The sequence below is a fragment of the Eurosta solidaginis genome, chromosome 3, assembly GCF_040869045.1.
Source record: "Eurosta solidaginis isolate ZX-2024a chromosome 3, ASM4086904v1, whole genome shotgun sequence".
Lineage (NCBI taxonomy): Eukaryota > Metazoa > Arthropoda > Insecta > Diptera > Tephritidae > Eurosta > Eurosta solidaginis.
The window spans coordinates 197367400-197382517 of record NC_090321.1 but is presented as its reverse complement, the minus strand read 5'-3'; the positions used below and the strand labels follow the sequence as shown (position 1 = coordinate 197382517).

General features: G+C 37.8%; 1 protein-coding gene and 1 pseudogene across 2 annotated transcripts in view; both read right to left on the bottom strand.

The window, feature by feature from the left end:
• The window catches only part of Mapmodulin (acidic leucine-rich nuclear phosphoprotein 32 mapmodulin), a 42153-nt gene extending 40267 nt beyond the window's left edge, over window positions 1-1886 (bottom strand). The window contains exons 1-2 of one of the 2 annotated variants that reach the window (XM_067774492.1): window positions 1630-1886; window positions 1027-1567 (exon numbers count right to left, since the gene is read on the bottom strand). In XM_067774492.1, the coding sequence (XP_067630593.1) occupies window positions 1027-1074 (48 nt within the window). In that variant the 5' untranslated portion in view covers window positions 1075-1567; window positions 1630-1886. The remainder of the gene's footprint in view (window positions 1-1026; window positions 1568-1629) is intronic. The other variant, XM_067774493.1, reaches the window with a different exon arrangement.
• A 1469-nt stretch (window positions 1887-3355) lies between these two features.
• LOC137244854 (tRNA (guanine(26)-N(2))-dimethyltransferase-like) lies at window positions 3356-13128 on the bottom strand (annotated as a pseudogene).
• Window positions 13129-15118: the final 1990 nt, after the last annotated feature.

The following is a 15118-nucleotide window of genomic DNA, read 5'->3' as shown; positions in this document are numbered from 1 at the left end:
TAAAAAAAGCTCATAATCAGCTGTCCCATGCTGCCACCTTGTATCGTTCCGACATGGTATTGAATAAATCATGCTGACACAACTTACAGTTAATTTAAAAATTTGTCAAAATTTATTACTTTTTAAAGTTTGTGAAATTCTGCTATTGACAGTGGTTTCTAAGCGCGGCCAAGGGATGCAAAAGGTTTTCTGTTCAAATATATGATGAGTCCCACCCCCGGTTTCTGAGTGGTGCGGGATCATTATTAGGGTTCTTTGTGAATATATTTTGATGGAAGCAAAATTTTTCTTCCGCCTTCGGATTATCAAATCCAAAACGTGTCTTTTGATACTCCTTGCCTCCCGACATTTGTGGACTCTGTACTAACAGTCGACCAATTTCTAGACTATACGCACATATGCACATCATTTATACGAAGAAACAAGCGCACAACTCTATCCGCCATTATCTATCCATACGAAAACTAAGTGCAAACACATTTGCGCCTTTGTTACAAAATGGAAATAATTTTACATATCAATGGCAACCCTCTGGCAGCGTTATTGCGCTGTTAATATCGCTGAAAAAGGTACAGATGTAGTATATCCTCGTATTTCCTACACCCGGTTCACCCTGTACATAATGAATGTGTATGTGTTCCCGTGTATATACGCCTGCACTTGGGTGCGTGTGTGTATACATATATGGTTTGGAGTTCCTCACGCGCGTTATTTGTATGGCTTAATCGTTAGTTTCATTTCAGATAAATTTTGTAACAAACTTATACACATTTTATGTGCTATAAACTTGATCGTGATGAAGAAAGCAAAAAACATGTGTACACCCTGTGTCTGTATATGGAGACACACGCACTACTAGCCCTTTAACAACCTGCTGGAACAAAAGATGTGCTACACAAAGGGACAACCAATGCATTGCTAATACAAAGGGAGGGCGGCAAAAGTAGATACTGGCACACATTGAAATTTTACATTGAAACTCAAATATGTAAAATAGTATTCAAACATTTTTTATAAAATGCTTACCTGATTCGCTTTGCGTGCGCGTCTTTCCAATTCTATTCTCTTTTCCATTTTATTGATGCCCTCGTCTTACTTTTACACTTTTCTCAGGTTCAGTTTTCAACTTTTTAATTATACAAATTTACACTTGAATATTTATAGTGATCACACCACCACCACTGCTTAATTCAGTTATATACAATTGCAGCACAACCTCTTGTTCTGCTGGCAAATCTTTTCTCGTTTTTCTTCAACAAAACTAAGATTTCAATGTTAAGCACTGGCACACACCGTGTTGTCGACTTGAAAATCTAAACGTTCCTTTGCTGCTGTTGTTCTTCTATATAGTTTTCTACCCCACTCACACAAAAAACGTTGTTAAATACCAAGACGGGTGTATGCGCCAATAAAACAAATTGCAAAAAATGGAAGTACGAAAAGCAATTGTCGACCGTTGTTGCTGTTTTTGTTGTAATGGCTTTGGTTTGCCTTTCCTCCTTATTTCTGCTGGTCTTTTGGGTTTCTTCGTCGTCGGCCCTATTTTTTCGTCTATACGTGGTGCGTTCTATTGCAAATTTGCGTTAACGTAATTTCACTTCTTTTACTTTGCAACTACACTTTGCTTACCTGAGTGCTGTGCTAAGAACTGCCAACTTTGTACAGAAAACCCGATTTGTATGATTTCTACACAAACTAACCTTTTAGGTTTGAAAGTACTATGGTTGTTTGCTTTAGAAATTCCTGGTGCGTGATATGTTGATTAATCGAATTATTAATTGCTTGCAAAATATTTTCGCTACCAAAACATAACTAAAAAATTATGTACACTTTTCCACGCTTTTCTACTACAAATGGCTGCTTTTTCTTCTTTAGTTTTTTCACGCCGATTTATTTTGCGTTTCGCTTGTCAAACAGTAATGCCAATGCAATGATTTATAATTGGCATTCAAGGCGAATTCAGTAGAGGTGGTGTTATCCCAACAGTTGATTGCTTTTTCTTGATAATTTTCCATCAAGGCGAATCTATACCAGGTGGTGTCAAAGCGAATTCAATCAATTCGCCGTGCAGATGAATGTCAAGTCAAGAGAAAATTTTCATAGATTTCGATTAACTGACATTTTGCTGTACAAGACTTTGTATGGAAAATTATCAAGAAGAAGCAATCAGCTGATGGGATAACACCACCTATAATGAATTCGCCTTGATTTTCCATACAGCGCCTTGTACTACAACATGTCAGTTAATCGAAATCAATGAAAATTTTCTTTTGACTTGACATTCTTCTGCACGGCGAATTGGTTGAATATGACAATATGATATTCTGCCTTTTCCGCCAAAACAACTGCAGTTACAACCAATAAAAAATTATAATCCGATGAAATGTTTACGTCCGCACGCTACGAATTTTCAATGCAAATGGCCCTTGGTGATTTATGCATTTGTGTTGGCCTGGCAAGCGACAATCACTCGATACGCACGCAACTACCCGTTGCTATGGTAACCATCAAGCAAATTTGTGCGTTGCCCGGCAGCTTAAAACTCACAGTTACTGAATAGGGCCCCTGTTTTATACCATACAATTCTTGAATTCAACTCTGTTGGCGTTCCCTTTTGTGCTTCTATTCGCTTTAACTTTTATCAATTTTCCTCAAGGCGAATCTATACCAGGTGGTGGCAAAGCGAATTCAACCAATTCGACGTGCAGAAGAACGTCAAGTCAAAAGAAAAATTTTATTGATTTCGATTAACTGACATGTTGCAGTACAAGGCGTTGTATGGAAAATTATCAAGAAGAAGCAATCAGCTGATGGGATAACACCACCTGTAATGAATTCGCCTTGAATTTTCCTTGAAAGCAATTGTGAAACAAAAAGTGTCATCAGCGTTGCCATATATTTTTTTTCCAAGTCGTCAGACGCTGCCCAAAAAATCGTCATAAATATGGCAACAACCAATAACAACCAAAGTTGGGTTCCCTGCAAAAACGCTCCACGTCATTTTACTAGTCATTTTACGGTCATTGTGACTTTCTGCAGAGGTTATATTCATAGTCACGTTTGCATGGGCGTGATGAACTTTTGTGACCAAATTTTCCGTTTCGTTCCTATTAATGTGATCGTGCATTCCGCTCCCACTTATAGGATGTGAGCATAGCACTGTGCTGCTCACACACGTCACAATGCTCGTCAATTGGCGGTCATTTTTCCGTCACTTCACTCTACATTTTCGAGCCATTTGACAATCAATTTTACTGCGGTTTTACCATTTATATAACCGCCATATAACGTGAATTTTACCTGCAGATTTACTTTACCTGGAGCAGCCATATGAATAAAATATGAACCAAAAAAATTGAATTTTCAATATTTATTATTTTCAATATTTATTATTTTCAATATTATTATATATGTACATGAAATTGGAACTTATATTAATCCAGTTCATATAAAACAGAAGAACTTTAATAATAAATAAACTCGCTTAATTGGTTTTTGTTTTCCAATCTCTTCTAAGCGAGCAAAAAAATAATATTAAGCTTTAGACAAAACTCCAGTTATTTGAATAATCTACAACTTAAAGCTTAGTAGAAATTCAGATCAAGAATATTCAAAGGTGTCGTGGATCCGATTGCTGTCGTAATTGATGAACTTAAAAATGTACGACTAGTAATTGACTCAGACTTATTATTGTTCTAAATCTAATCATTCAAGCAATAATTCTGCAACCCATAGCAGGAGTATTGATTGGTTTCAAATCTAATTCCAACAGCAATCGTACCACGACATACTTTATTATATATGCACATGAAATTGTAACTTAAATTAATACAGTTCATATAAAGAAAAGTACGTACTTTATTAATAACATAAACTCTCTTAATTGGTTTTTGTTTTCCAATTGAAATCTTTTCTAAGCGAGCAGAAAATAATTTTAAGCTTTAGAAAAAACTCCAATTATTTGAATAATCTACAACTGAAAGCTTAGTAGAAATTCAGATTAGGTTTACTCTTTTTTCAGATCAAGAATATTCAAAGGTGTCGTAGAATCCGATTGCTGTCGTAATTGATGAATTTAAAAATGTACGACTTGTAATTAAGTCAGACTTATTATTGTTCTAAATCTAATTATTCAAGCAATAATTCTACAACCCTTAGCAGGAGTATTGATTGGTTTCAAATCTAATTCCGACAGCAATCGTATCACATCCCTTATTATATATGCACGTGATATTGCAACTTAAATTAATACTGTTGATATAAAGAAAAGTAAATACTTTAATAATAAATAAACTCTCTTAATTGGTTTTTGTTTTCCAATTGAAATCTTTTCCTGTGCAAGCACATCGCTATCCTGTGTTGGCAAAAGATATGATTATACTGTCATCGATAGATAGTCGGACGAGCCGTTACTCGGCGAAGTAGAGATGACCGTTGTGTTGGTGGCAGCTGTTACAACAGCAGTTTCTAACTTTACACCATCCGTACAGTGTGATGAATGCTTCACTGCCTTTTCCAATTGCTTGGCGCCAGCAATTTCTGCTGTTTGTAAAGCTTTAGCTGTAATGCAAATATATAGATGGGTTAAAGTGGTTTTCGTATGTTATTCAACAACTCACCCTATACCATCATCACAGCCTCCTCATCGATTTTGAATATGTGTACTGTTTCAGTATTCAGACCCAGTTCGTTTGATGCAATATTTTCGATTTGATGAATATGTATACTATCCGTTAGGCAGACAATTAGGTGCGTTCGATTCATTCATATACTGTGGGTATTTGAGCCGTAGACGCAATTGATATATTGTAACATTTGTAAACAGTTGGGTTTTTCTGCTGTCACCATCACCACTAGAGAGCTTTTGAAGAAACGCTCGACCAAGATATGTTGCGATTTACGCGCATAGATTTTTTCCACCTTGTCAGTTATTGATGGAGAAAATGCGAAAGCCATTTGACAATCCAATACGGAAATGGAACTGTGGAGGAAGAAACATTTTATAAAATTTAATAAAATCAATAAATGATAGTTGTGTTAAAATGGGGTAAAGTATCGTATGTTAAAGTATAGCGAAGTTTGAATAGGTCTCATTCTTCATTCTTAGAAACATGTACGAAGGTAGGTAGGTTGAACTGGCCGGTCCATGAGGACCTCACATAGACTGATTGAGTCCGTAGTGTTACCAGAAGTATGTTTTAACGACCAAACTGAAAAACCCTATCAAAAACCAGCCACAACAACAACAACAACCTATGTTATAAAATAACTGCGTCCTCTTGGCAAATACTAGTAGCTTCCTAGGACTTAAGCCACTTGCTGCTTATAGATCTGACAGCTGTATCACTCCTAATAGCTGGAGTCTTAGCCTGGCAAGTGCAGGGCACGAGCACAGAACGTGCTCGATCGTTTCCTCCTCCAACCCGCACTTCCTACACCTGCTATCACTGACCAAGCCTAATTTAAAGGCATGTGACGCCAGAAGGCAGTGTCCAGTCAGAATACCCGTCATGAGTCTACAGTCCTCTCTTTTTAATGATAGAAGCAACTGTGTTAGTCTAAGGTTGTAAGACCTACACATAATCTTCGACACTTTACAGCCCCGCGCTTGAACCCACGCCTTTCCTGCTTGGTCGATCATGTGCACCTCTCGCCTTCGCTTAATCTCGCCCAATCTAATTGGGACGTCTACGGAGCAAGCTTCAAGGGATGCGCCCTTTTTAGCTAATTCGTCCGCTTTTTCATTCCCATCTATTCCCATATGCCCCAATATAGATGTATGCTTCTCCCTGTCCCGATTCTCTCCAGAGACTGCTTACACTCTAACACGCATTTAGATGCTGTGCTATGCGAGATTATTGCCTTAATTGCGGCTTGACTGTCAATATAAAAGTTAACACGGTTGCAGCTTAAGCTATTCTCTTCCAGGGTTTCTACTGCTTTGGTTACGGCTAATATTTCCGCTTGGAAAACGCTACAGTAATCCGGCAGCCTGTAGGATCTGCTTAATTCCGGATCAGCGCAGTATACCGCAGACCCTACTCCTTCCACTATTTTGGAACCATCGGTGTACACATGTACCGCCTCGTCCGCCATTTGCGCACCCTTGCGCCAACCGTCCACCTCTATTGTGGCCTTAAGATCTCCCTCAAAGTGCAGGTAGGGAATCATGTAGTCTGTTCGTCTTGTGACTGAGGACGCTATACTACTATGGCCATATGGTCGGCGCTCAAGCTGACCCGAAGCATCGAGCCTGGTTGCGGTCGTTAACGCTTTGTTCTTTGCTACCAGGTCTACAGGTGGAATGTGCAGAATGGCATACAGTGCAGCCGTCGGGGTTGTTTTCAGGGCTCCCGCAATGCAAAGCATCGATAGTCTGCATATCCCTCTAATTTTTTGAGGTATGTTGTTTTTTGTGTGGCTTTCCACCAAACAAGAACTCCATAGTATAGAATAGGGCTTACAATCGCTGTAAAAACCCAATGAGAAAGAGAGGGCGATAGGCCCCACGTACACCCCAGCATTCTTTTACATGCATAGAGTGCCGTTGAGGCCTTCTTGACCCTCTCCTCCACGTTGAGCTTCCATGACAGCTTACTGTCTAGGATGATTCCTATATATTTTGTGCAAGGTTTCTCCTGTAAGGTCACCGCTCCTAACTTAGGCCTGGTCCAATTTGGGACCTTGAGACCAAGGTACCTCGTAAGATATTAAAAATCCTCAACGCTTTTTGGCAATAACTTAAAAAAAACTCATATTCATCAAATTTCTGTTTAACTTCTACATATCAATAGCTACCTTTACCACCAGGAGTCACTATTGCTTCTACACCTATGCTATTGTTTCCTACACCGATGAGCTTTGTAATAAAATAAACAGCTATCTCCCCAATCTCTCCAGTTTTGTCGCCTCGCGAAACCTGATATTGTAACCAACCAAATCATCGGTGATCTTATTTAAAACATGGCCGCGCCAAATGTCGACCATATGACATTACCCTACCGACTGTCTTACACCTTAAAATTTTGGGTGTGACTTTCATCAGGATCTACATTTTGGTGAGCACGCAGCCGCAATTGTTCCGAGAAATCAGAGCCGTACCAAAATCCTCAAATCCCTCGCTGGCAGTACCTGGCGAAAGGATAAAGAAACGCTCATGACTACACACAAAGCAATTAGCCAGCCGATTAAGTGCTATGCGTCAACCATATGGTCGCCAAGCCTAAAAATTACCCACTGGAAGATGCTACAGGCCTGCCAAAATACTGCTCTCAGAATTGCCACGGGCTGTCTTCTTATGTCCCCAGAACACCATCTGCATAATGAGGCGAGAATACTCCCCATCAGGGAGAGAAATGAGATGCTGACCAAACAGTTCCTGTTGAATACCCAGAAACCTGAGCATCCCAACAGACATCTAATTGGACAACCAGCACCGCCTAGGGGTCTAAGGAGTTATCTCCGTAAGCATTTTGAGGAAATACGGCTCCTGAGAACCCAGCCGTATGAAGCGAAAAAACACAAGCAGGTCCTTGGTGAACTCCATAAACAAGCGTCGGTAGCATAAGCTAGGAATTGCCCGGTGAATCCAGTACTCAAAGAAAAGTATCCAAACCTCGCGGAAGAGGAACGCATACTCCCCAGAGAAAAGCGAGTCACTCTAGCTCAACTTCGTTCTGGATACTGTAACAGGTTAAACTCTTACCTATCCAGAATCAACCCCGACATACAAAATGTATGCCCCGCTTGCAATGTGTCCCCACATGACACCAACCATCTCTTTAATTGTAATGTGGAACCAACGCCTCTAACACCCCTTTCATTATTTTCGAAATTCCTATTCCCCAATTATTGTTCTCTCTAGGAGAAAAGAATTGGAGGAATTTTTCTGCGGTGCTATTAAGGCAATGACCTTTGACCTCGAGTAATTTTTTTTTAGCTCGAATAGGATAGATGGGGACTTTTAATTTTAATATTTTTATGGTAAACTTGATGTCCTCACTAAAATTTGGCTTTGTAGTAATTTTTGTTATTTTAATTGTCTAAATTAGCCGTTCTAATATTAAAATCGCCACTCTCAATACAAATCAAAAAACAAGTATGAAAAAGTTGTTAACGTTACAGTGCTTATGGATTCATTTTAAGAGTGCATTAAAAGAAAAAAGTTTTGTTAAGCACATTTTTAAAAAGGAAAGGTCGGTAAAAATGAGACTTACCATATATTCATATCGGCTGCTGAGTGGAATATCACCAAATCTCGGCTGCCGTTCCAAAAACTTCCTTTCTCAGAATTCGTTTGAAGAACGCCCTATCTTAGAATAAACATTCCAGCTATTGTCAAAATGTGTTGTATTTGAGCTCAGATCGGTCATTTTTGAAGCCAAATCTGAGTTAGGGCATTCTTCAACCGAATTCTGTGATAGGGCTTTTCTAATATACGGGGTTATTCAAATATTTTCTGAGAAAGGTGCTTTTCGAAACGGCACCCGAGACCGGGTGATATTGTTGTAGCAGTGCTTCGCCCCACCTAACTGCTACAACAACAACCGGATGATATTCCAATCAGCAGGCGATATGGATGTAAGGTTTCATTCAGTTGTCCCATTTTTACTGAGCTTTTGTTTTTGTGTCTTTCGTTTTACGGATATGTTTAGATATAAGTTTTTTTATTAACTTTTAAAATAAATCCATTTTTAACTGCCAGCCATTCAAACTCTGAACCCTATTGTATATTCTTACGATTTCAATGAGAATGATTTCCCACACTCTGAGCGCGAGTATGGTCGCTCGCCGGTATGCATACGTATATGGCGCTTTAGCTTAGATGAAGTTGTAAAATCTGTGAATTAACGATCAGTAAAATGAATATCATTTACAATCACAGTCTTATAAACCTTTACCCTTGTTGTAGAAATTGCACGTATATTTTCGTTTGGGTTTTGGCGGCTGCTGAATTTTAGTGGCCAAATTTTGCTTTAATTTAGCCTCCTCCTCCTTTAAGGCTGTCATATTTCGCTCCCGGGTTTCTGAATCTTCGTCTTTGTGCGTAGTTAAATGCGTACGTAACTCCGTAAAGTGAGGAAAAGTTGATGGGAAAAACTCACATCTATGAATATTTTTGCCCAGATGTGTACGTAAATGCGACAGCACTGGACCGCTTACAGCAAAGGTGCATTCGCAGTATTCGCATTTGTATAGTTTTCCACCGGTATGAGTACGTATATGACGGCGTAGATTTAGAGTGTAGGTAAAGCTTTTTTTTTAAAAGCTTGTTGTCGCTGAAGTTTCACTGCCTTTTTGAGCGCTTTAAAAGCTTATGTGTGATGATGCATCATCACCACCCAAGGAACTATTAGACTGATCTTCGCAATTTTCCTCTAGTATATTAGATGGTCTGAGAAGTCTCATCAATTTCAAAGGTGAAGTTTGTAAAGTGGTATCGCCCACTATTGTGGAGTCCCACATTTTAGATGGCGCTTCATTATCTTCTAGTAGTGTTACATCAATACTTTTTAAAGGAGTTTCATTATCCAATTGATGCTGCTCCTGTACGCATAAGTCATGCAATAGACGTTGCAGTGATTGTGCTTCTTCATCTATTTCTTGTAGTTCTACGATTATATTATTAAATTTATACCACGCAATCTTATCAATTTTCAATATGTTGTATATTCACTTACCTTGTTTACAAGGGATTTTAAAATAGTTTCCATCGGCGCTGCGCTTTTTAGCATCTTCTTTAACCATATCCTTGTTCTCGCTATGTATGTACTTAAATAGTGTGCTGTCCGGATCGGATGCTGTTTTATCACACATTTTTTCCAAAGCCATAAAACTTTCATCAGACGTACGTTACTGTTGGCATTCGAATATAGTTTCGTCACAAGATGCCTTAGTTGAAAAATTATAAGGAATCCTCTTTATAGTGTTTGCATTGTTGGATTTATTTTCATCCTCCATTTCAAATATTTTGTTCATTGTATTTCCGCTAACAGCAACGTTACTTTCGTGTTGATCTACATTCGCTACACGAGGAGCTGCGCGTGCTTCTAGCAAAGTTTGTAGATCCTCCTCTAAATCCAACCTAAAGCGTTGGCAAGGTACCGGCTCTTTAGCAGGCGTTGTAGCCTTTCTAAATGTGTTCGTGAATCGAGAAAAAAATGTTGAAGATATTGTTTGTATTAATTTTTAATAATAGGTATATATTACCATGCTAAAGTGATTTATCTTTTTAAAAGTATAGTAATAAAGTTCTACAAGCTAGTAGCTACTTTTTAGTCAAAGATTTGGAAAAATTTCAAATTCTTATATAGTAACCCAATTTACTCTACAGTATTTAAAACATCCATCTCCGTGCTCACTCAAATGTCTCATCATAAACAAGCATACAATTTTAATGATATATTTATAAGCATTTACCGTTGCATGACAAGTAATTTCTTGACTTTTGCACGCCAAGCTTTATTTGCTTGAAATTTTTCCAATCCAGACATTTGTATTCAGGAAAATTGAAAAAGAGCAACAAACATCCAAGTTATATTTTGTTGAACCAAAGCAGACAAGACGCGGTAATCTTCCAGGGTTTTCGTTACGAAATATCTTTTCCAGATAAGCTTATACCTCTTGAGCACGCTACGTTGTGTTATTATTTTATCCAATAGTTTCTTAATGGTTGCCACATCATTTGAAATTGTGGCCTTACCACTGGAATCAACAATATGCTTGTCCATATTACGTGAACCCAATGTAGTGCGTACAGCGTCCACAATTGAATGCGAGGTATTGATGTTGGATATGATGAATATTTTTTACATAAAAACTCAGGTACCCAATACAAGTTCAGGCATACCGCCGATAACACACCTTTTAAACGACGTTGTGTGTCCAAATCACTTAGCGGTTTTTCTTCTATGATTTGTAGCAATTCTTCAACAAACGTTGGATCATGTATGGGATGCGACCAAAGTGGACCGCCCATCTATAACCCTCTGAAAAAGCGACTGACGAGCCTTTTTGAACGGACATAACCGTTTAAACGGTTAAGCACCAATTAAGTAAGAAGGAAATAATTTGATTTATTCGAGTTTAAATACTTAAGTGGGATAGTTGAAACTTACATGATGTTTATCACCGCAATGCGCACAATTTGTATTAACATTTGGTCCAGTTGGTATACCGAATTTTACTTCCGCATTGCCTTTATCTGAGATCTTGCTTTTTACAATACCCATAGGCTGTAGCGTATAGGTATCACAACCAGTGCATTGAAATACCATTCATTGTTTGCTGTGTTCATAATATAAAGATATGGTAAGTAATTGGATTGTGGTAAAAGGCCAAAATGCTGTATACCAACCTCATGCTATATTTACACTTCGCTTGACTACTATACATACGCACAAATACGCGTATATAAAAATTGGCAGAAATGCTCAAAAGTGGCTCAATATATTTTCCATAACGATTAGAGTGCGTTTCAATGCAATGCAATAGTATACGCAATCCCATCTCATGGCAGCATTTCATACGCAAAGGCACAGAACTATATTTGCACAGCCATATCAATCGCAGTTACAAGTAATGAACCCCCACTCGTCAGTGATTGTATAGCGCCATCCAGAAACCGATTCGGACAACCATAAGGATCTAGGTCTATAACATCGAAACGCTTCTCATATGAAGTTGAAAGGTACATGAGAGTCCTATTGCGAATTTTATTATTGATTATTACAGTTAAATCACTAGCTATTGATTCGTATATCAAACCTACATTACATCCCCTTCGCTTGGCACAATTAAATGTTCCACTCCATTGTGTCGCATATTTACGCTAATGGAATCTACTACCACCTTAGATAGATCATTTGCAACAATTTCACGCACGCCTGCTACTTCTTTTGCATAACTTATGCTACGTAAACCTCCTGCAGCAAGCGCTTCCAATATTCGCAGTCCATCGTCGTATTTTACACCACCAGCCGTGTATGGTTTCTTGTCATTAGCATTGCTTGTTTTCCTTTTTATTTTGTGGATTTTTATGCGCCGCCGCTTCCCGCTCTCTTATCAACCGCTTTGAGTATACATTAAGTACTGAAATACTTAAATCACGATTAAATTCTTGTACTGGCTTGTAGAATACGGCCCCGCCGGCAATAATTTCTGTAGTGCTTTCTTTGATCACACGTTCGGGTGCTTTGTCGTTCGTAGCGATCTGTTAATTCATAAAATTTATGGCGATTTTGTTAATAACGCGAAACATATATTTACCTTATTTTCAGATATTTCCTCAACTTCCATTTTGGCTTTAAACTGCTGTGCATCCAAGTTTTTGTTATCAGCTGTTCGGTGGTGGCATACGCTGGTTGCTGCTTTCGTTGAACAGTGAATCGTGGAAACTGTTTCAACAGAGGAAATATTTAAGCGTTAAAGATGCAAAACACTGTTTTTTTATAAATCAACGATGATAGCCAGCCTTGGGAGGTTGTTGCTGCTGCTATCGTGGCCTTGCATTACCCGGTTGCTGTTGTGGTATATACCTTGGTATAACTGGATGTGGCGTCATTGCCCCACCTGGTCCAGTTGATGCGGACCACGAACAACAACCACCACGACCTACACTGTTTGGGTTCACTTTGCTGCTGCAAACACACCTCCGTCACAATAATTAATGGAGACCATGGAGGTGTATCTCAACAAGAGAGGCTATTTTATTGCACACATAGCCGTTTTTTTACACCGAATTTTCTAATCTTTTTTTTCTTGTATGTATGTGGAAATCAAAATTTACTATTCTGCATTAGAATTGCTCACGATTATTTATACTATGCAATTACATATTTCACTTTCTTTCTTTATAAACATGCACACATTGATGAGTTTTTTTTTGCTAAAACACCCTTTAGTAGACCAAAAAATATTAAAGAATGCGTATATTAATTTCTGCAAAATGTAAATCACACAAACTGAAACAATTTTCCACTTTTCTGCAGAATTAGAAATGGCCGATTTTTTGCACGCAAAAATGACTTATTTTGCTATCCCTATGAAAATAATAGGTGCGAGAGAGCACGATACATTGTGGGAAAGCAAAATTTGTCAGCATGCTATTTTATTTGCACAATTTTTCATTCCAAATCGTCACCCCTGTCAAAAATTCGTGTGGCTGTGTGCGTTTTTGGTCACACGATTTTTGCAGGGTTATTACCAGGGGACGTACGACTGCATTCGCCGGAAACTAAAATGAGATCGCCGGATTTCATTCAACAATACTAACTTTAAAAGCGCTTTTCTGAAAATTGTCTTTGATTGTTATTTTTTTTTTGCCACATACAACATATAAAGTCGTTTTCAATTCATTTCGTTTTATTTTATAAATAACAAAAACGTCTTAAAAGATACTTGTTTTCAGTCATTTTTGCAATTATAATTTTTTTTTCTTCGAGCTCGAATCGAACCTCCTAGGTATATCATTTTAGTTTCTTAGTTACACATTTTCGCGTTAATTTTTTTAGCATATTTATTTGTCGTTCACTATTATGACAGGAAAAGTTATTCAATTTTAAATAATCTTGGGCTTACAAAATTCCTTTTAATGTATCAGATTCCAGACGGTTTCGGATTTTTTTTTTTTTGTTTAAATTTATTTTAGAAAAAATTCGTTCTACATTCGCTGAAGCGTGTGGCAAGCACATTACATCTGTAACGAATGCACATAAATTAGAAAAAACCTGTATGTAGAGTCAGCTCTTTTGATAATAGAAGTAGTTTTCCAAAAAACTTCTGGAGGAACCTTAGAAATGTCTTCAAAATAGAGGAACTGCGGTATTTGTAGTGTAGCATTTAGTTTTTGGGTAATTTTGGCCTCACCAAAAATCCAATTCACCTCTTTTTCGTCACATTTTTTTTTGTGAAATATCATCTATAGCGTACTTTATCAAAAGTTGTATGCCACCAACAATTTACAATTTATAAAACGAAATTCGGGTGAGCCCGAAATGGCGTTCCCCAAAAATTGGCGGGTAATGTGGTACGCAAACGTAGGCTAATTTTGTATAATATACCATCTAACCCGAATAATAACCAGATCAGTTTTACTAAAGAAAATATTAAATATCTTCTTTTAAAATTACCAATTTTATTAATAAAAGATAAATAGCTTCTCAGAAGATAAAATAAAATGTAAATGAGCCTCCTTGGCTCGTTGATATTAAAAATGAATAAGTTATTGGAAATATCAAAATTGCTTAAAAACTTCAATTTATGTAAGTCTCGCAAATAAAAATTGGATTTTTTTTGGGAATGGAGACGTTATGAGCCCACACTGTATCGCACTGTAAACAAACACTCCATTCTGATATATTTCTTTCGTCCTTCCATAACTTTTCGCAAAAGGAGCAAATTACTCCGTCTGGAGGCATTTCAACAAAATCCCCTTAGTTCGATTCTGCATAGACGACGCTTACTTCGGAGTCACTGGTTAATTCTTCACATTCAGCTTTTAAAGCTTTTGCTGCTGGTTTTTTGAAGGATCATTTTCTTTTTTAATTGTTGGCTTCACTTTTTCCCGGATCTTCCCAATGTTTTCTTCCAACTGATTCTTATATGGTGATTTTGTTAATACTGTCGCTTTTGACTTTCTTCCTCTTCCGGTAGCAACTGCTTTTCTATTCTTTGGCAATGGTAAAATATGCCATGATGAAACGACTCCTTTACTGGCTGATGCCACAGGTTCTGAGAAGTCACTCGATTTGTATTAGATGTTGGTGAAGTAAGAGTACGTCCAGTCTCCGAAGTTGGATTATTTTGCTCGGAAACTTCAGAGTTTTCGGCAGTTACGTGCTCATACATATCATTTGCAGCAATATAGTCTGCATCAGTAAAAATATTTCGATCGAATGGGTATATACCAGTACATCTGAAACCGTTAACTGCAACCTGGCCAGTGTGAACCTTATAATACGCTTTGGAAAAGAGACCAACTAAACCGAATTTAGAAACTTTTCTCTCATAAAACGCTTTAATTCGTTACTGTAATAAGTCTTGAGTCGGCTCATGAAAGCTCTGTCTAGCGGTTGCATTTTACGAGTGGAATGCGGAGGCAATGATATCATTACCACTC